Source organism: Patella vulgata, chromosome 3 (assembly GCF_932274485.2).
Source record: "Patella vulgata chromosome 3, xgPatVulg1.2, whole genome shotgun sequence".
Lineage (NCBI taxonomy): Eukaryota > Metazoa > Mollusca > Gastropoda > Patellidae > Patella > Patella vulgata.
Window position 1 is genome coordinate 71,657,940 of NC_065881.2, and position 21,007 is coordinate 71,678,946.

General features: G+C 32.7%; 2 protein-coding genes across 3 annotated transcripts in view; both read right to left on the reverse strand.

Annotated features, from left to right (window-relative positions):
* Positions 1-6,738, reverse strand: part of LOC126814728 (probable ATP-dependent RNA helicase DHX35) — a 148,520-nt gene extending 141,782 nt beyond the window's left edge. For both annotated transcript variants that reach the window (XM_050540082.2, XM_050540085.2), the window contains exons 1-6: positions 6,554-6,738; positions 5,257-5,390; positions 4,191-4,283; positions 3,521-3,598; positions 2,263-2,367; positions 1,815-1,876 (exon numbers count right to left, since the gene is read on the reverse strand). In XM_050540082.2, the coding sequence (XP_050396039.1) occupies positions 1,815-1,876; positions 2,263-2,367; positions 3,521-3,598; positions 4,191-4,283; positions 5,257-5,390; positions 6,554-6,590 (509 nt within the window). In that variant the 5' untranslated portion in view covers positions 6,591-6,738. The remainder of the gene's footprint in view (positions 1-1,814; positions 1,877-2,262; positions 2,368-3,520; positions 3,599-4,190; positions 4,284-5,256; positions 5,391-6,553) is intronic.
* A 1,988-nt stretch (positions 6,739-8,726) lies between these two features.
* On the reverse strand, positions 8,727-20,975 carry LOC126814730 (centrosomal protein of 72 kDa). The gene is made up of 15 exons (XM_050540096.2): positions 20,905-20,975; positions 19,510-19,637; positions 18,885-18,922; positions 18,364-18,518; positions 17,668-17,829; positions 17,226-17,351; positions 15,778-15,842; positions 15,316-15,431; positions 14,368-14,456; positions 13,806-13,990; positions 13,108-13,309; positions 12,315-12,523; positions 11,984-12,113; positions 10,473-10,587; positions 8,727-9,924 (listed from the first exon to the last, which is right to left on the reverse strand). The coding sequence occupies exons 1-15, from the start codon at positions 20,966-20,968 to the stop codon at positions 9,762-9,764; spliced, it is 1,947 nt and encodes a 648-aa protein (XP_050396053.1). The 5' UTR covers positions 20,969-20,975; the 3' UTR covers positions 8,727-9,761.
* Between the last annotated feature and the right edge of the window lie 32 nt (positions 20,976-21,007).

Genomic DNA, 21,007 nt, shown 5'->3' on the forward strand with positions numbered 1-21,007 from the left:
AGTTACAAGCAATGTTGAAAAACTTAGCTAATCACTCAATCAGATTATCTGTATTAATGGTTATGATCGAGTTGCTGTATACAGGAGATCAACACAGGTTGAAATAAAAGGCCACTGCACTACATTTAAAATGTTACCCCACTCTACTGTAGGTTAGACCTATCTATGGTGGCTATAGTAGGCATACTATACTAAGAATAATGCTGCGACAAATCACAAGTAATAATAAAATCCAATCAGCTAATGTTAGCTAGAGTAAACTATTGTAGTTACTAAGTTTTCAAGTTGATCTTCGAAATAGTCTCAACCACTAATTAGTAGTTTGAAAGTCTGACATTTCTCACACAGAAATCACTGGTACCTAATGGAACACAATTAATCTCAATTCAATCCATGAAAATCGGAGTGAAAATCAGCCATCCAATAAAAATCAGCGTCAAATACTTATGTTGGGGAACTTTTTGGCATCTCCACCATGTTGTGTATTGTCAAACCCACACGTATTCATATATTTTCATTGGAACACAATTATAGAAACAAAAGACTTCTTTACTAGGCACATGTTTATTCACTTCCTCTCAGGGGAGCTCACTCCTAAACATACAAGTTATCCAGTCTTACAACAGGCAATATGTAAGGGAGATAAATCATGTATCCTTAGTAGCAGGATACAGACCACAATAATAATATATGGCTATACAACATTACAAATGTGCTTACAATCATAAGATCTGTCATTGAGTCAAGTGGTGTGGTTTCGGGTCTACACTTGTACATGACAAGGATTAGGGTGCAAGGTTGCCTGTCCAACATTGTTGGTTTTCTCCTGGTCATCCGATTTCCTCCCACAGTAGGGTGCCCTACCATAAATAAATATCTCCAAATATCTCAACAATTACACCACAATACTTATATATATACTAAGCTTTAAATCAGTTTCGCACAATTATAGTCACTAAATAGACGGTCATGTTGTACTTAATAAGATATGACCATTTAACCATCTATAAATAATACACTGAAAAATGGTTCAGAGTGTCGTCCATGACATCCAGACACTTTTGAGCAAAAAATAGGTTACGTGCCCTTGTTTTGAAATTAGTCTCACTTAACCAGTCTATCGACCATTCTCCGTCTGATTGACAGGCCGGGATAATCAAGATTACTTTTTTACGAAACATGATGGAAAGCTAGAACAAAAAATTGAATTTAGAAATAACGCCCGGTGGGTGACACAATTGTTTTGAGAACCTTGTAAAAGTAAAATGAAACTACTGCTAGTATCAGTTTCCTGCCCAACCCGCGTTATTCAGAGATATTATTTGTACTAAACCAAAAGATGCCACTCCTAACGGTCTAGTTAATGATAAAGCAACTTAAAAAATAAAACGAGCGTAATTTCTAAAGCTGCAGTAATAAACAAAAAGCTAAATATTACTGCTATTCAGAATCGTCAACAATAGATTTTTTAAGTCTATAATAGTTATTACAAGTGTTGAGAATTTCACGTGCTGTGGCTATTTATAGACACAAAGAGAGCCCGAGACTCGTCTGAAATCAATTAGAGTTACGTCACTGAAGCATGCACATTCAACGTGTCGAGTACAACTTTTAGTAGGGAAAAGTTTCGACCACGGGGCACCCTACCCACAGCTGAAGACCCCTACGTGCAAATGAATTATTTAAATAAACTTGAACCTAGTTTGTGTCACATAGAGGTTACACCCTATTTGTCTCTCTCTCTAAAACCAGAAACAAAGTTCTCTAGTTGTCATGTTTATTAAATGAGTAAAGTGTTGTAAATGTTTAACAACCTGTATTTTGATAGTAAAGGATCTTGCATGATCTCTCTGATTAACATCCCATCTGTTAAAAACTGAAAGTAGAAAATTGTAGAATTGAATTGGTCTTAGAATCTTAACATAATCACATAAAATTTGAATATAACAATATATATACTGGTAGATCAGCTATATTATATACAGTGGTGTCCAATAGAAACTACACCAGACGTTGAGAGACTAATAAATAAAACCAAAATATAATATTATAACAAGATAGACACTGTATTCACTGGTTGTATTTAGGTGACCACAATTTCAGTTTCATTTTCTTAATTATAAACGGTTTTTAGACATAAGTTATGTTTAATTGATATAGTTTGTTTAATTTAAAAGTGAAAGTAGTGATGTTATAGTAGGTAGTTCTGCATAAAGTAAACAAGTATTTATTTCAAATGGTTCAATAAATAATGAGACCAACCTTCATTCGAGTATTGGTTGGATCTGTACAATCATCAAATCTTATTAAATATCCAACTTCTTCACCAAGTAAACAACCTCTTTCTTCTGCTACTCTTGTACATACCTTTCAAATATATATAATGATATATCTTACAAATAAAAGTATAATATTTATATGTGATACAATTGCAACACTAAACAAATAGTAAGAAAAAAATAAACATGCGAAAATTGTGAAATGAAGTTTAGTCTCTATAGGATTACACTGCAGAATAAAACATCTAAATTTCTAAATAAATTAGTAAAATATATGATGCTCCATTCAGTTGAGATGTCGAGTAATGTTCATTAAAACTGCAGGTAATCATTTGGGGGATTTTTAATCCCTTGCAAACTACAATATTGTGAGGATTGAATCTCTTAAAGATATATTGTCCCGAAAGTATTTATTGGGTGGTTATTTCCAATAAAAGTATGGCAAATTTGGAATATATGGATAGTATAGACACCCAGTCTTTCTCGAAAAATACTGGATTACCCAAAAAAAAACAACACGGGACAAGCACTGGGCAAAAATATCAGGGTATCACTAACTGGCAACCCAATTGTTGTTTGCCAGCTTTTTGTGTGCTAGCTTGACAGAGGGAGCAGTTGTTTTTTCTTGATCAAATGGTTATGCAGTTTGGGGAACATTCAGGGGTGTCAATGTTCAAAAGACTCTGTAATTAAACGGCAGAAATTGAAGTCAACAGAAAATAATTAAGAATCTACTTAGGCCTCAATATGTATGGTAAATGAATAGTAAGAAATGAAAAATACATTCTGAAAAATGGTCCCTCCCTCAACCATGGCTTGCGGTATCTCCCAGCGAATACAAAGTTTTGAGAGGGATTTGAAGCAATTTTTGATAAATTAATTAGTTTGAATATGTTTATAGTTAAATCACACAGTGTGTATGCAGGAAAGTATCTTTAAAAGAACATTAATTCCATTCACTATTCATAAAGAAAAAAGAAATTGAAAATATGACATTCTCTGCAAAGGATATATGCAAGCAAACTCAACTTATTAATATTGGGTAAAATCTTTTTAATTCAATTGAATCCAAGCTGGGATATTATCTACGGTTGATACTCTAGTTCTGTGTACTTATTTAAATGTTGAATAATCAATGAGTACATTTTAGCATGGATTAAGCTGTGGACAAATAGATATTGTTAGAAACATCCAAATAATGATCAGAGGATTTAAAGAACAACAATCAATCAATAACTTACAGAAACAGCAGCCACTCTTCTTGGTTGTGTTACACAAATTACATGTCCTTCTTTTGCCCATCCAGCTTCCAACAGGTACTGATAAAATATGAGAGAAAGAAATGGGGTTTAATGTCCAGTCGACATAAACTAAGCCATTTTGGGACTAACATACTGGAGGACCCGGAGAAAGCTCTTGAGATTGGATGGACGGGGAATGGAAACCACAACACTTGGCACAATGACAGGCATTATGGTCTAAAATGCACTTGTTAATCCATATGACCAAAAATAATCCAATAGTTAAAACACCTTGCAAAAAAATATTTCTCCTTTGATCTCTCTATATATGCATATTTATTTTAAAGGAATGTAGCAACTATCAGCAATGTTTATCAACTTTCTCAAGCTTAATTCATAAACAATTATAATTAACTGTTTTAAACCATAATTATATAATTATGGAGAAACATTAAAAACAAACTAATAATTATGTAATTTTTGAAAAATATTTCCAAATATACAGCTTTAAATAACAACTTTAAACAATGATTATATAATTCTAGAAAAATCTTCCCAAAAAGCCTTAATTTCAGACAATAAAGCACCACATAAAAGACTTTAAAATATAAATCTTTTAAAAATATAAAGCAACACATACAGAGCAGAATGGTGTTAAAGCATTGGTTACCTGAGGTATTTGAGTACTTTTTCCACATCCTGTTTCACCAATAATAACAACAGTCTGATATTTCTCTACTAGATATAATATATTATTACGATGCTGAAATATAAAATCATCAAACTTTAATTTGTTCGAGGGAAAAAAAGAGGTCATATAATATGTCATCAAAGAAAAATTTACTCTGCAAAGTGCTGATTTAAGAATTGTGAAAAAGAGACGGTGTTTATAACACAACACAGTTCTATGGATAACAATCACTATATTATATACACACGACGTTTCGACAAGATTTCACTGGTATGCTTGATAAATTCCAATAAAATCTTGTCGAAATGTCGTATATATATAACATAGTGATTGTTATCCATAGAACTGTGTTTTATTATATCATGTTCAATCGCTAAATGCCATTCAAAAATTATAGATGATGTTTACCAGGGCCCTGTTTCTCGAAATCTTAACTAAAGATAAAGTCCAAATTTTAGTAGATACTTCAATTTTGATTGGCTAAGCACTAAAATCAATCTAAAATTATCCAATCAAATTACTAATATTTGGATTTTATCTTAGTTAAAATTTCGCAAAACAGGTCCCTGAAGATAAACATATGGTCCCTGAAGATAAACATATGGTACATGCATATATTAACCAGCTTAATTGGAAGATAATAATAACAGTATACCCATTTATACAGTGCACAGTTCCATGCAAGTGAACACTCTATATAAAGTTAAAATAATTCAGAATACTTGGAGCTGTGGTGGCTCAGTCAGTAATCTGACGGTCATGTGTTTGATCCCTGCGTTGGCCTTAAAAGTTCTCCAGGATTTTGCGGTTTGGTTCCCCCATTCAGTGTTGCATTTCAGAGATCCTGGCAAGGGACAACATATAGTCGTTGGGATGGGAGTGAAAATCATGCAGGAAAATCCAAAGGAAATCTCTCAGTCAAAATGTAAGAGCAAACCCGAGACCTTGTTAGCACCTTACTCAATCAGTAATGAATCACTGATAACCAAAGAGGTCCCACTTATACCCTTTTAAAATAAGTTTTCATAGAAGTTGTTATATATACCTGAAACACTGGAAGTTTGAGTCTTTGTTGATCAATTGTCAAGTTGCGTAAAGGATTATATACAACTGTGGTTGATTCAACATTATCTTCTGATTTTCTTTCTTCTTTAAGATGACTGCCTGGTTGATCAGCTCCTTATTTAAAAATTCCAATTGTATTTTCACATTTTTTTAAAATTGTGATGGGACTTAATCCCAAAATTCTAAATCAAATTAGCCAATAGGCTTTATTGAAAGAATCAGAATGATGCCAAGATTCACATATCATACATATTGCAGCTCTGTCAGTGCATGGATTTTGATACTTGACTTACCGTACATTTATGTCAAATAAACAGAGTGCATCAGACATATTCAGCTAAACGAAATAAAATTGGGTTTAACGTCGTAATTTACTGCACCGACTGGGCTAATGAAGGTGGTAAATTTTGCCGTGACAGCAGTGCCACAGATCAAACTTTATTCGAATTCCAACCGTCAAGAATTTTTTTACATAAACACCAATGTGTACACAGGACCTTAGAGAAAGCTGACAAGAGAAAACCATGGCGTAATATCCTGAGGAACTTTCTCGGCTAACACCAGGAGCAAACCTGAAACCTGGTTATTAGTGAGCCAGCGTCTCACCCACTGAGCCACCCATGACAGCATGTCATGCAGTAGGTGAAGGAAAGTTTGCTTGGACAACAACAATGGTACTGCCTACTTTTACTCGAAATTCCAAATGTCAAGGTTTTTTTTCATGTACACGCCATTGAGGACACAGGACCTGCAAACAAGGGTAAATCACACTGGAAAATCCTGAGGAACTTTCTTGCCCAACACTAACGAACCCAAGACCCTTTACTCACTGAGACACAGAGGCTCCCAGATGATAAAAAATGACTACTATTACCCGGTAGTTAAAATGTTGGGACTCTCTCTCTCAAGAGAGAGAGAAATGGGGTTTAACGTCCACTCGACACACGACACAAACTAGGTCATTTCGGGACTAACAAATGGTTCAATTTTATTTCCATAATTTTCTTGCGCGTAGGGGTCTCTAGCAGTGGGAGGAAACCAGAGGACCCGGAGAAAACCCACGAGGTTGGACAGGCGACCCTACTCCTTCAGTCCTTGTCACGTACAACCGGGGAATCGAAACCACTCCAGATGACTCAATGACAGACTTTATGATACAACGCGCACGTGCAACCATTCAGCCATCCAACCCCCTAGGGACTCTCTGAAGCCTGATATAGGTGAAAATGATTATGATTAATTAAAATAAATATTTCTACTTTTAATTTAGCGTTTACCTGGTTTCCAAAATTTTACTTGACTTTTACCACTCATTTTCAAACAAGATTAGGAATATGGCTGGAACTTGATACCCTACCACGTTAATATAGCATATTTATTTATTTTTATGTCACTCAACTGCTTTTTAAGGAAGAAGTCTACATTGTTGACGTTCTTAACTCGTTTGTTTTCTTCGCGCTGCACATGCCACTTCCGGTTCAGTCAATTGGAACTATACAGGAATTGACCATGGATCGAACAATATTAAAAGCAGTTATGTCCCCTTGACTGCAAATATAAAAAAAAAAAAAAAAAAAAAATCTTTAAAAGATACCAATTAGAGTCTAGTCCAGTTTAGAGTAAAAGTTAAATGTGTTTGATAAATTTCATGCAACTTCATTTATTTGTAACCGAGTGCGGATAAAGAAATTTTTAAACAGCTGGCTAGGCAAGAGTGACTACACAAAGCTTTTTTAGGTTTATGTTATATATAGTAGTGATTTTGCAGTTTAGGAGTTGGGGGCGCAGATTATTATTACGATAACCTCAGAGCTAACGTACAGGACGTTATATTAACATATTACAAGGGTTGTAGAAAGATTTATTAATCGCTGAATATGGACAAAGTATTTTTGCCCCCCAAAAAACTGTGACTACTGCCCGAAAATGATTTTCAAACCTAAAATCATATAATATTGGAAGACTCCAGCTGCCCCCCCCTCCCCAAACATACAACTAAATGCATTGGAAAAAATCATAATAATAAACTATGGATATCATATATATGGAGAGAGATTATCTTTTAGGGATACTATACAGTTAGTCTACATGAATATAATGTGAAATTTTAATGCATCACATTATACATTTTACGAAAAAATAAAGCCAAGAAGTAAGAACAGATTTGAATGTTTAACAAATAAAGAAAAACTTGTAGGTTATATTTAGACATTTTTTTATTTTGACATTTTATTTTGATTCGCATCATTATTGATCAAATTACATGCATCACACTCTATAAATATAGTATACTTGTACTTTATGTTATTAAAGACTCTTGTTCAGCAGTTTCCAACACACCAGAATAAAGAATAGTTTAAAGGAGCTAAATAGCTATTCTTTGGCACCTAGAAAGGGAACAAATGGGTCGCAAGTTGCAGCGCTTATAGTAATGTATTATGAATGTATAACAAATTGATTTACATTCAATCGTTTCTGTTTTTACTGTAATTTCTAATCAGTTATGTTCAGCTAAATATGCAGAGAGTCCCAATTGAATGTCAGTCTTTGGTATTTAGTTATACCAATCTACACCGGCAGTATTCTCCTGTGGGGTATTTTTAGTCTCATTCATCAAGTTGCTTCATTACAAATGGTGCACGAAAACATTTTGTCTTAAATATTGGATATCAGAAGCCCATCTTTTCATGGTAAGATAACAAGACCGTGGATGATGTTGAGTTAGCAACTTGCCTCCTTTGACATGCATTAATATTTTTATGTTATTAAACACTCTTGTTCAGCAGTTTCCAGTCTAATAGGCAGGCAAAGCATTTTCGTCTCTGTCTAGTATAATCAAACTTAATCTTAAGTTGTTATATTCAAAGTTGTTATACTAAATCTACGCCCCACTAGTTCTGAAAGTCAATTAGTGAAATAACCAAAATTTGATTGTGCATTTTGATACCTTATTCAATTCTTTTATAATATTAATTGTAATAAATAAGTCTTATTCGCTTAAAATTATACAAAAATATATAATTTAAATAAATATTAAATAATGTAACAAACAAATACATCTTAAAGTAGAATTAGGGTTTTTGAGGTGACTATACGGTTACACCAGAAACAAAACTGCAATGCTAATAAACAGTCAATTTAATTTCAATTTATGATAATCAGGTGAATGGAAGGAACATTTGAATATATTTTTATTTAAAATTAGTTCCACTTATTTTCTTTGTGTCATTCATAATACTTCTTTAAATCATTTAAGAGAGACATACAAACTCAGTTGAGTTGCCATAATAAAGTTAAGCGGTTGACACACTAGCCAAATGATTCGGTTGAATCAATCAGTGTCAAACTTCTCCTAGGGTGTCCACTGTTATGTGACCGAATGATTCGCTTAGTGTGTCCGCCTAAGCATTCGCCCGATTGTAGAATTTATTTTCCAATCACCACTCATCATCCAATCATATCGAGAAGTCATGTGATTGTTTAAAGACATGGTCACCACCATGTTTAATCATGTGACGTGAAAGGTGATACAATCGTCTGATGAATCGGGCAAAGGATTCGCCTAGTGTGTCCACCCATTCGGCGGAATGATTCAGCTAATGTGTCCACCGCTTTATTGTCATCAGTTTACTAATGTTAAATTGTGAATGAACAATTACAATGTTTTCAATGTATATTATGGCTAAACATTGTTTATAAATATTTTTCATAAATAATTTTTAATTTATGACAATAAAAAAAGAGATTACAATACAATTACAGACATGTATCTTCTGTGTTTGGACGGAATAAATAATAATAGTTAAATATTTAAGTTAGAAATTTCAAAGACAAACCCGATTATATTTTACACCACATTCTCAGACTAGTGCCAGAAAATATCACTTAATATTTTTCTATATTGGAAAATATCACCTAATCTTTCAAAATATTCACAAAATAGCCTGTACAAATATTTCATGCTATTCTGCATTTCTTTGAATATTTTCTTCATAACAGATGCATCAATAGGTTAGGTGTTTCCGCCGGCGAAAATATCAATCTAATTCAAATGTAATGCCACCGTTTCCATGTAAGCGTTTCAGTGGGAAAAGAAAAAAAGTTGCGCGATGAGTGACTTTTCTGCAGCGTTTTTTTTCTCGTGTGAAGTGTGCATGTGTGTGCCCTACCGAGTGTTTACTTTCTGGCATATAAACACAGGTTCTCTTCAATTAAGTCAATCAACGGCTCTTGTTGCTGCAAATTCAGCTTGCAAATAGCAGATATTTAGGTCATTATAAAAAGGCAGCTACTGAAAGTAAACAATATTGGGGGCTCCATGTTATACAGAGAAATCCTCTCTTATGACGTCATTTACCATTTACGTGGGATCCCCAATCTTTTCAGTGATTTTTCTGTACACATGGAAATACAAAAAAATCCCATACATGGAAGCCGGACCTTTAGACAATTTTCCAGTCTAAAAGTAGTTTATATTCCTATAAATCAGGCATGTTCTTCAAGTCTTAATCCAGATTGATCTCTAGAATAGTTAATGGATTTTTTAAGTTGATCATAACTCCAGTGTAGTTGTTCCACTTCATGTCGATGTCTATGCTGTTCTTCTTCCAGTTCTTTTAGTAAATGTTCATTTGTTTGAACCAGGGAACTGAAAGATAAAATAGTCAAAATAAAAAAGAATGAAATGCTAGTGAAATGCTAACATCTAGAATTAACTAAACTACAGTTTTCACAATATCTTTATTTCACCTTTCAATTAACCAATACCATATTAAAGGCTTAATGCGTCATTTGCATTTTTGCAAAAATATAAATGTTCCATGGCTTAATTCATGCTAAATATGTACTCAGATTGATTATTTAACGTTTAATTAAGAAAACAAAATGCCAACGCTAGATAATCTTAAATAAAAGACGGTGGGGCGACTTATGCTTGAGCAGCATACATCATTGAAATTTCAATTTTTCATAATTTTGTATATACATGTATATTAAACATAATTGATCCTTTTTTCGTATGATATTCCTACTAGAGATTAAAATTACACAATATTGTAGTTTGCAAGGGATTGCTAGAGCTCTATATGACACATCAAGCCTTTAATCTGACAACAATGAAACCTTTTAATTTAAATTCCTAAAATTAATTAAAATCTGAGTTAGCTGTAGAAAAGCCTTATTTCTTATTTTACTTACGTATGACTTTCTTGTAACATATTAGACAAATCTTGTAACTGGGCATATTGTTTTAATCGGACTCGTAAACCCTCCACTTCATTCGTTAAAGCTTCATTCTGTCTTTGAAAGTCTTCTATAATATATAAATTACATTCTCTTTACAATAATATATAATTTCACTTTTCTATCTTTCATGACAACACCTGTTCACTCAGGATACAACTTAAACTGTAATGAAAATATTCGCCACAAACAGATCTAAGTTGTCATTTTATAAGTATGTTTACTAGTTCAAATGTTTGGGGATCATGCAGTAGTCATTAAGCAGGTGTTATGTCACTAAGGTGTTAAGACATGATATATGGTCAATCAAGTGATATACACCACTATTAGTTAGGTTTGTGTATTCAATGGTGATGGATATTAGAAATAGTCACTCTTTCACACTAGAAGTGGCATCTTTTACACTTAGTTAAACACCTGTTAATTAATGACTATTGTAAATTTTATAACTGTTTCCATTCATAGTAAACATTAGATGACTTGTATGATTTAATGGTAAAAAAAATCCATTGGTAAAAGTTTTTCAGTGATTTTATAGATACAAATATTAGTTCTCTAAATTTAAAACATTTATTCAAACCAATAAATTTACACAATGCTCTTTATACCAATACAGGCACCACCATTCCATAGACCAGGAACTGATAATAACAGCCATCTTTGAGTTGTGATGTCATAGCAAAAATCAAAATCTGTTAATCGATGCACAACTGTCCAAGGAACAAGCATGCCAAGTTTGATGTCCATCGTACATAAGACTTTTTTTTAGAAGAATAAGATGAGCAAATTTGGGGACCAGTTCTTGGCCCATAATATCAGGAGGCCTATGCATATATTGTAATCTATATAAAAACTTCTGCAAGTATCGTGACTAGTTAGGTGATAGAAAAAAACCTACAAATTGTGTTATTAAGAAATGCCATGGTGTTGTATCAGTTTATTTTGGCTACAGCATTTTCTGATACTGGCAATTGTAGAAAAATTATAAAATTTTAGATCATCAACTGATGAAACACAAGCGTTTTATCGAATAAACGAAGACAGTAATTTATTCAGGAATATTACTGACGTGAACTTAAAGCTGATATGTGAATTAAATATGGAAAATTTTCAAAAGGTGTACCTAATTGTTGTTATTTTTGTGGTTATCACATACATCATAATACAACATTCTCCATAACAAATTACCAAGAAATATTTTTGTTGAAATCTGGTTATATTAAAGGGAATGGAAGCTTATAATTATTTCAATAATTCGCTTGCGCGTAGGGGTCTTTAGCAGTGGGAGGAAACCGGAGGACCCAGAGAACACCCACAAGGTTGGACAGGCGACCCTACTACTTGTCACGTACAACCGGTGATTCGAAACCATGCCAGTTGACTTAATGACAGGCCTTATGATACAGCTAACCATTCGGCCATCCCCCCCCCCCATTTCAAAATGGATTAAGAACCTTGATATATACCTATTTGATTTGATGAAACTCGTGATGATCCTCCACTACCATTATAACCATTTTGTTCATACTTATTTAATTGTTTTTTTAATAAATTATTCTCATTTGAGAATGTGATAATTTGATCCTGCATTTCATCCTGTAGATAGAAACACAAATATATATAAAAGCAATCCTATCATATAATATACCAATTTCAAAAGATACAAGAAGAAGATTCAGTCACCAACATTCTTGTATAGCACAAACGAAGTCAAATTTGTTTCCATGGAAACACAAAATGATTAAAATCATAAAATTTTTAATTAGGAAAAGGCACAACTACTATAATCATACTTACCAATTTTTTCTGCGAAAAATGTAAACGTTCCCAAAGTTCAGTCTCCCCTCCAGAAGATAAACTTTTTAATTGTTTCTGATCAGCATTTTGTAATCTAAGTAACCTATTTTCTTCTTTTAACTGTGCCATTTGTTTTTGTGTGGTTTCTGGTATATTTTGATCAACCTTGGCACTGCCTAAATATTTCTCTACCAAGGGTAATGCTTGTTCTACAAACAGAAACAAATAAATTCTCATAATCATTTCAGCTGAACATTTAATACACAAGCTGCTTAAACAACAATAATAATAATAATTAGTTTCAACGCCAACATATGGCTATTCTTTATTTCATTGTTTGCCATGTATGTAGGGCTGTATTTAGTAGAGTAGGGGCAGGTTTAAACAGGGAACTCTAATGTCAGATGATTCTACTCCTTGTCACACATATATTCCTGGGATAGAAATCATGACAGTTGTGGTGAATTCATTCATGACATCAGTCTGAAAATTTGGACAAATAAATATATGAAATGAAATGGGGTTTAATGTCCTACTCCTCTGCACCAACTAGGCCATAAAGTGTGTTATGACGGAAATATTGTCTGGACAGGGACACTACGGCCTACTCTTTTTTCGAATTCCAACTGTTAATTGCTCTTTTACGTAAATGCCGAAATGTACACAGGACATTGTTTTTTTTGTCTTATCTGAACAACTAGACACTGTCCATGTCAAGAGTATATATATATATACACACACATAGATAAAATTATGATTATGCCATAAGCGTATTCAATCGTAAAAAATTAACCTTTGAATTTAGCATGTTTGTGTAAAGATCTGGATCCATTCCAATAACGATCCACCATATCCAAGAGTTTAAAGAGAAAACCTTTAACAAGCTGGTTATTCTCTAAGTTTACTTTAACTGATTCTTCTTTTTCTGGTACCTGAGATTGAGACTCCCCATTAAAATGTTTGGGTATTCCAAGTTCTTCTAATGTTTGTTCAATCTAAATGATCAGATTAAAACAATTTTATTGATACATAAAGATAAATAAGAGAGAGAGAGAGAGAGAGAGAGAGAGAGAGAGAGAGAGAGAGAGTTTAACCTCCACTCAACACAAACTAGGTCTTTTCGGGATTAACATATGATTCAATTTTAATTCAGGATTCAGGGAGAAAGCCTACAAAGTTGAACAGGCAATCCTACTCCTTGTCATGCACAACCAACCAAAACCACACCACTTGCCTTAATGACAGACCCAACTCCCAACAAAAACATTATCATTAATCTATTAATTATTTTTATTTACTATTATTATCAGCTGGACATTTTTATGCCTGTTACACATTCTAATGAAAACCTTCATTCATTAATATCTTGATTTAACTTCCAATTTGCTGTTAATTTAATTGTTAATAATTCAAATGTTATGCAATTCTTAACACCAACTGAAAGGTGATAATAATCAATTTAAAAATGCCCCCAAAAGTATTACACATTACCTCATTATTTTTAGAAGGATGACTATTTGTCCGACGATGTCTGGTCCTATCTCCATTGACAACATGACCTTCCTGATTATTGACGGGAGCTGACCATTTAGGTAGTTCTCGAAATTCTGGGTAAATTTCAGCATCATTGCCACAGTCCATTTCAGGATTCCTTAATTCTGTTTGATTCTTAGAGGCTGAAGAAAACATTCAGATTAAATGTTTTAAAAATATTCACATTATTATATTCTTTCTCCTGAGATCATTATACTCAAGTAAAAGAAGAATTGAATTGTATTGAAATGAAATGGGGTTTAATGTCCTGCTTTTCTGCACCGACTAGACTAATGAAGACGAACATACACTATGCAGTGTGTTATGAGTGAAATTCTGCCTGAACAGCGGCACTATGGCATACTCTTATTTCAATTATCAAAGGTTCTTTCACATGCATGGCTGCACGTAAACGTGACACAGGACCTCAGTTTTACATCCCATTTGAATGACTAGACAGTGTTCCATGACCCAACGGACAGAGAAGGAAGACACTGGTTATGAAAATGGTAGATCATACCTGTATTAGGATTGGCTGTAAAGTAGCCATGACTTTTAAACTTAGTATAAGCATCCTCTTCATCATCAAACTTTGTTAAACCATCTTGTCTGAAAATATACATTATAAACCTTTTCAATAACGTAAACAAACTCTTTAAAAATATAAAATTAATAACAACATTTAATTAAGGCGGGTTTTAATTTAAAATACTGTATTAAGGCCATATAGACAAGCCAACAGTAAGGCTTATGTCCCAAGCCTATATCCCAAAATAAATAGATATGCATATATTACCGGTAACTACTTGCACGTTTATCTTTTTATAAAACATTGAGCAATCAAATTAAATTGAAGTGTAGTTTAACGCCCTACTGTTCGGAAGACGACATACACCATACAGTGTGCTATGAGGGAAATGTTGCCTGGACAGTGGCGCTATGGCCCACTCTTATATCGAATTCCAACTGTCAAGGTTTCTTTTACATGCATGCCAATCTCTGATTTGAACAACTATACCTTGTCCGTTGTCAGGCCCACCATTCTGCACCACTAACAGAGGCAAACCATGCCAGAAAATCCTGATGAACTTTCTTGACCAACACCAGGATCGAACACAGGACTTCCAGGTTAGCATGCCAATGTCTTACCCACTGAGCAACCAACGGTTCGCAATCAAAAAACTTGAGATTTTTACTAGATTAGAACGGTTCACCATTTAAAAATTTAATTTAAAAATGGGAAAGCGAGGCTAAGTCTTGAATATACTAGTGCCCTGGTTACCACTATGCACACATCTTGCCAAACTAAAAACGGTGATAACTTGGCTCAGAATGAATTAATTTGAATGAAATTTTCAATATTTTCATTCTACATTATCTATTTTTGAGCTATTATAGCCCTAATGGTCAGCTCTTTATCTAAATCTTACATAATGTATCTTTAAACAAGCATAAAAAAAATGAGTACCTTGATAGTGGTTTATTGTCTTCAGGAGAATCTAATAAAACAGACGGAGGAATATTAGGATATTTCTGACGCAATCGGATCATTGCCTCAGGTTCATTTGGATTCGATTTTGTGGACTGTAAATAAAAAGGTAAAACTTCATAACAACGAAGATGAAAAATATCAAGAATTGACACGCAAACAAATGAGTGTACTAAGTGAGAAAACTGGAGAAATTATCAACTTAAAGTAGGTTATCGGGGTTTAACCGTTTAACATCCACCCAACACAAACAAGGTCATTTTAGGATTAACATGTGGTACAATTTCATTTCAATAATTTGCTTGCACATAGGGAATCTTTTAGCAGTGGGATGAAACCGGAGGACCCGGAAAAAACACATGAGGTTGGGCAGGTGATCCTACTCCTTGTCACGTACAAGTCTAGGATCTTTTCCTGTAAAAAAATGATTCATGTACTCACCGGTCTCATGTCTCGATCTAATACATCTAATCTATCATTATCTTTATCAGCAAGTTTAGTTAAAGCTACAAATATAATTCATTTAGATTTTATACATATTAGATTGATTTACAGAAACATTTCATTAAATACATAGATGGAAACATTAGAGACCATGTGAACATTTGCTTAAAGCTGAACTCCGGTTACAAAAATACCGAAATAATTAAATAAAAAAAAGGTTAACGCTCCCAAGCCGCCATACTTGTTTCCAATTTATGAAATAAATATGGCGGACATGGAGGCTTATGATCTGGAAAGGTTAGCCGATCTCACTTCCAGTTTGTTTCTTGTCAGCCAGCTGTACACATCTGGCCTTATTCTCTACACACGCTTCACTGATTGCTCTATTGTTTCCCAACAGTATACCAAACCCATCTTTTTGCAACTTTTTTTTTATTTAATTATTTCGGTATTTTTGTAACCGGAGTTCAGCTTTAACAATGGAAGAATATTAAGAAACAAGAATCACTGACAGATCTCAGGAATAATTCACCACTTAAAAGATAGCAAATATTTTATATGTTGGTTGTAGTAATTGAATAATAGTTGTAGTAAGTAAATATTGTATTTGTTGGTTGCAATAAATATATTTTGTATTTGTTGGTTGTAGTAAATATTGTATTTTTTGGTTGTAGTAAATATTGTATATTTTGGTTGTAGTAAATATTGTATTTTGTGGTTTTAGTAAGTAAATATTGTATTTGTAATATAGTATTTGCTGGTTGTAGTAAGTAAATATTGTATTTGTTGGTTGTAATAAGTAAATATTGTATTTGTTGGTTGTAATAAGTGAATATTGTATTTGTTGGTTGTAATAAGTAAATATTGTATTTGTTGGTTGTAGTAAGTAAATATTGTATTTGTTGGTTGTAATAAGTAAATATTGTATTTGTTGATTGTAGTAAGTAAATATTGTATTTGTTGGTTGTAATAAGTAAATATTGTATTTGTTGATTGTAGTAAGTAAATATTGTATTTGTTGGTTGCAATAAGTAAATATTGTATTTGTTGGTTGTAGTAAGTAAATATTGTATTTGTTGGTTGTAATAAGTAAATATTGTATTTGATGGTTGTAATAAGTAAATATTGTATTTGTTGATTGTAGTAAGTAAATATTGTATTTGTTGGTTGCAATAAGTAAATATTGTATTTGTTGGTTGTAACAAGTAAATATTGTATTTGTTGGTTGTAATGTAAATGTTGTATCTGTCAGTTAGTTGTAATAAGTAAGTAATAAGTAAATATTGTATTTATTGGTTTTAATAAGTGAATAATAGTTGTTGTAAGTAAATATTGTATTTGTTGGTTGTAGTAAGTAAATATTGTATTTATTGGTTGTAGTAAGTAAATGCTGTATCTGTCAGTTGTAATAAGTAAATATTGTATTTGTTGGTTGTCATACTTACAAGGAAGAGAATAATCCACTATTTTAGTTTCTTGATTTCCAGAACCTGTTATAGGGCGAGGTTTACTTAAATCTCCATCATTGCGTGATACAAGATCAATAACCGCTACATCATCATCATCTAATACTGAAAATAATAAAAATAAATACACAGCATATACAGGTACTAAGAAAATTAGAAACCCTTCCATACATCTGTCATCCTTGTGTCAACATGTTACTTAATATGATAAGATCACTTTGATTTGGGTAAAAAAGTAAAATTGTTCATCTCATTGGATTTATTATGTTGATTTTTTTAAAGGGTGACCAAATACAAGTATAACAGTGCTGTCATCAAAAAAACTTGGATCCTATCAAACGGTTTTGGTTTCCTCTCTTTCTATTTTAATTTGGATTTACAAAAAAATATTGGCGTATAAAAAAAACTATGGATTGTTTACCAGTAGACCCCTTGGCAAGTTTGTTTATTGCTACAACTCGTGGTAATGGTTGTCGTTCTTGAGGTTCATCATTAGATGGATGGTATGTCATTTCTGTAGCTTGACCTGTACTAAAGTGAGTTAAAGCTGCCTGACGTTCTCTATCTCTTACACCACGATCATCTAATTGAGACAAGAATAACAAATAATGAATTGACATGAAATGGTGTTTAAGTTTTAACGCCTTACTTTTCTGCACCCACTGGGCTAATTGCCCAGGGTTCTTTTACGTGCACATAAATGGGTTAAAGGTAACTTTTGTCTTCAGTCCCATCCTAACAACTAGTCGACGTCCTTGCCAGGTCCTCAGTACTGCACCACTGACAAGGGAAAACCTGGCTCAATAATCTTGAGGAATTGATCTCGCAACATCTGGGGTGGGAAGCAGTCCAGTACCTGACTCAGAGCCACTGTGGCTTGACTGGCTTATCAAGAATAACAAATGCATTATGCAAATCCACTTGAAAATCAAAATTACACAAACAAAATAAAACATTGTTTTTTTCAAAATATATTTAACAGTGGAAAATCAAATGTTAGATCGTTAAAATAAAAAATAAATTTAATCATTACCACAAAATATTTAATTTTTCTTTACAAATTTGTTGAGACAGTTTCATTGTAATTAAAATATTGACTAATTAAAAGAAGAGTTACCTAGTTTTTGAAGATTTGGTAACATATGGATTAAATACAATCGATAATCAGGTTCGTTTCTAGTGACAGGATTTAAACGTAAATCTATATCCTTCAGATTAGCATTAAACTTTAATCGCTTCAGTTCTTCCATTGTACTAATACTGTTATAATATCTATAATTTGCTATAAGGATCATCAATAAAATAATGTAATTTAAATCAAGTCTTGAGTCGACATATTTAATATTAGCTCTTTCACAATAATTTCAAATGAATTTAATAAGCAAATAAGGGGGTTTAACATAAAACTTAATTTTGTCTGGTATAAAAAAAGGAAGGTACATGTATATAAGATGTTTCATCAAGACTCTACTTAAAACTTAAACCTGTATGTCAGTTTGAAACTGACATACAGTCTTCCTTTCATTCAGCAAAGCTATTATGTGTGAAATCCAAAGAGAAGAAGTCCTGTAAACAAAGTGTCTAATTGACTACAAATCATGAATGGCTAGTAGGTACAGTTTTTATTGAGAAGGATACAGATTTAATGTCTCCAAAAATTTCAAATTCTCCATTCCCTGAAATTCAATGAAATGTTCACTTAAAAATATTCAACATTAAAGATGGATTATGTAAGATGTATCAAGCTGAACGTCCTTCCTTTAATAGTTCAAAAATAGATAATGAAAAATGAATATATTGAACATTTCATTTAAATTACTTTATTCTGAGCGAGGTTATGACTGTTTGAAGATACAGTGTAGAACTGCAGATTAATTCTTGCCTTGATTGTCCATTTTATCATTAAATTTTTATATCTAGCAGGTAAATAAATCCATTTAAATCTTGTTCATCCGATAGTCTAGAGAATTGATTATAATATTTATAAGCCTTTCATGTTAATAAATGTGTAAATAATAATTTATATAACATTTGAAGCCAAAAAAAACCTTGCAACAGGCAGATTTACCTCTTACATAATGCATCTTTATTGGTAAATGATCACTATTTTTAAAAATAATGGTGTAGGTAGTTTATGGTATATTTGATTATAACAATGTAAATTTTAACAGATAATTAAACAGATGTCCCACTTTTTCCAAATTAATTTTCGAAAAATAGGATACTCTTAATATACAGTATATTGTTTATATTGAACCTTTACCTTTAACGATTCTAGGTTATTTCTTGACAAATCAAGATCTTTAAGACGAGAAAATTTACGTAATGATTTTCCGAGGGACACAAATTTCTCATGATATGTTCCTGGTAACGACAAGGCTTTAACATCCTCTGAAAAACATAAAAAATATACTAAAATTTATTATCCTATTCACAGCATACCGATCACTACTATTTGACTTTCCAATTAAAACTAAGGAGAGATTTCTGGATTAGGCTTTAAAATCTGTCCAGTGCCTACCATTCAAAATAGCTTTACAGGTCAGCAGTGTTAAAGAAATTATTGAATATATCACTACTGGTATCAGTTCAGCTTTTCCAGATTATTGTAACTTCCATAACTTCAGTTTACAAATAATTACGTTATGTATTTACCACATCAAATTAATTTATTTCATATTTTATGAATGTATGATCACATAACATAATTGTATTTAGCCTGCATGAAAAGAAAAGAGAGTATTTAATATAAAATCCCCTCAACAGTTGGTTCATTTATAGAAGGGAGCTGCATTGGCTCAGTGGTTATAAGGTACTTGCTTGCTAACCAGGCAGTCTCAGGTTTGCTCCTGGTGTTAGCCGATAAGATTCATCAGAATTTTCCGCTGTGGTTTCCCCTTGACAGTTGTGCAGGATGAAGGGGCTGGCAAGGAACAGTGTCTAGTCATTTAGAGGGGATGATAAATTGAGGCCCAGTGTACAAATTCGCATGCACATAAAAGAACCCTTGACAGTTGGTGGCAAATAAACATGCTACTTTCAGAGATGAAAAAGATATAGAAAACATGGAAGTAGCCTACAAAAGATTTAGGGTTGGGAAATCATGAAAAAAGGTTGAGAGCATCTAGCCAACAAATTTATAGATGGCAACATTAAACACAATTTTATTTGCATGTTTGCACAACAGGCGGATTGAATTCACAATCACAGTATTATTATCATTTCAGCATATAAAGAGCACCATCCACAAAATGTTCTCTAGTTGATTTGTAACGTAGATCTAGAAGTAGTAGTAGAAGTAGAATTTTAATTAATTACTAAAATAAAATTCATTAAAAACATAAAGCCACAGTGAGAGAACTAGGATTTATACTCTATAGTGCAAACTTTGAATGTATCGATCATACCCCCCCCCCCCCACTAATATAGATGGAATTACTGAAGTATCTGAGAAACATGTATAACTATCAAATTAAACATGACTGAACATGAAAGTCTGAAGTGATGACAGATGAACAATGATCTTTATTGTTGTTGTAAATTGTATGCATACTTGAGATATCACGTTAAATAAGATCACAAAACAATTATGCATATGCAGTCACAATTATTCAGTGTTCGGAAGGCAGGAAAAAAAATCAACAATATGGCATATTACCAAGGTTTTCATGAGTTAAATTGACTCGATCTCGAATAATTTCTTCAGTCAAAGTCAGCGCCATGTTTTCAAACTACACTCAAACGATATACTTGGAACAAAC

Coding starts and splice junctions, on each gene's coding strand:
- LOC126814730 (XM_050540096.2), bottom strand. CDS start 20,968: ATGGCGCTGACTTTGACTGAAGAAATTATTCGAGATCGAGTCAATTTA. Junction 18,519..18,884: donor TTTTTGGAGACATTAAATCT/GTATCCTTCTCA, acceptor AGCAAATTATAG/ATATTATAACAGTATTAGTA. Junction 12,524..13,107: donor CAAACATGCTAAATTCAAAG/GTTAATTTTTTA, acceptor TTCTGTTTGTAG/AACAAGCATTACCCTTGGTA.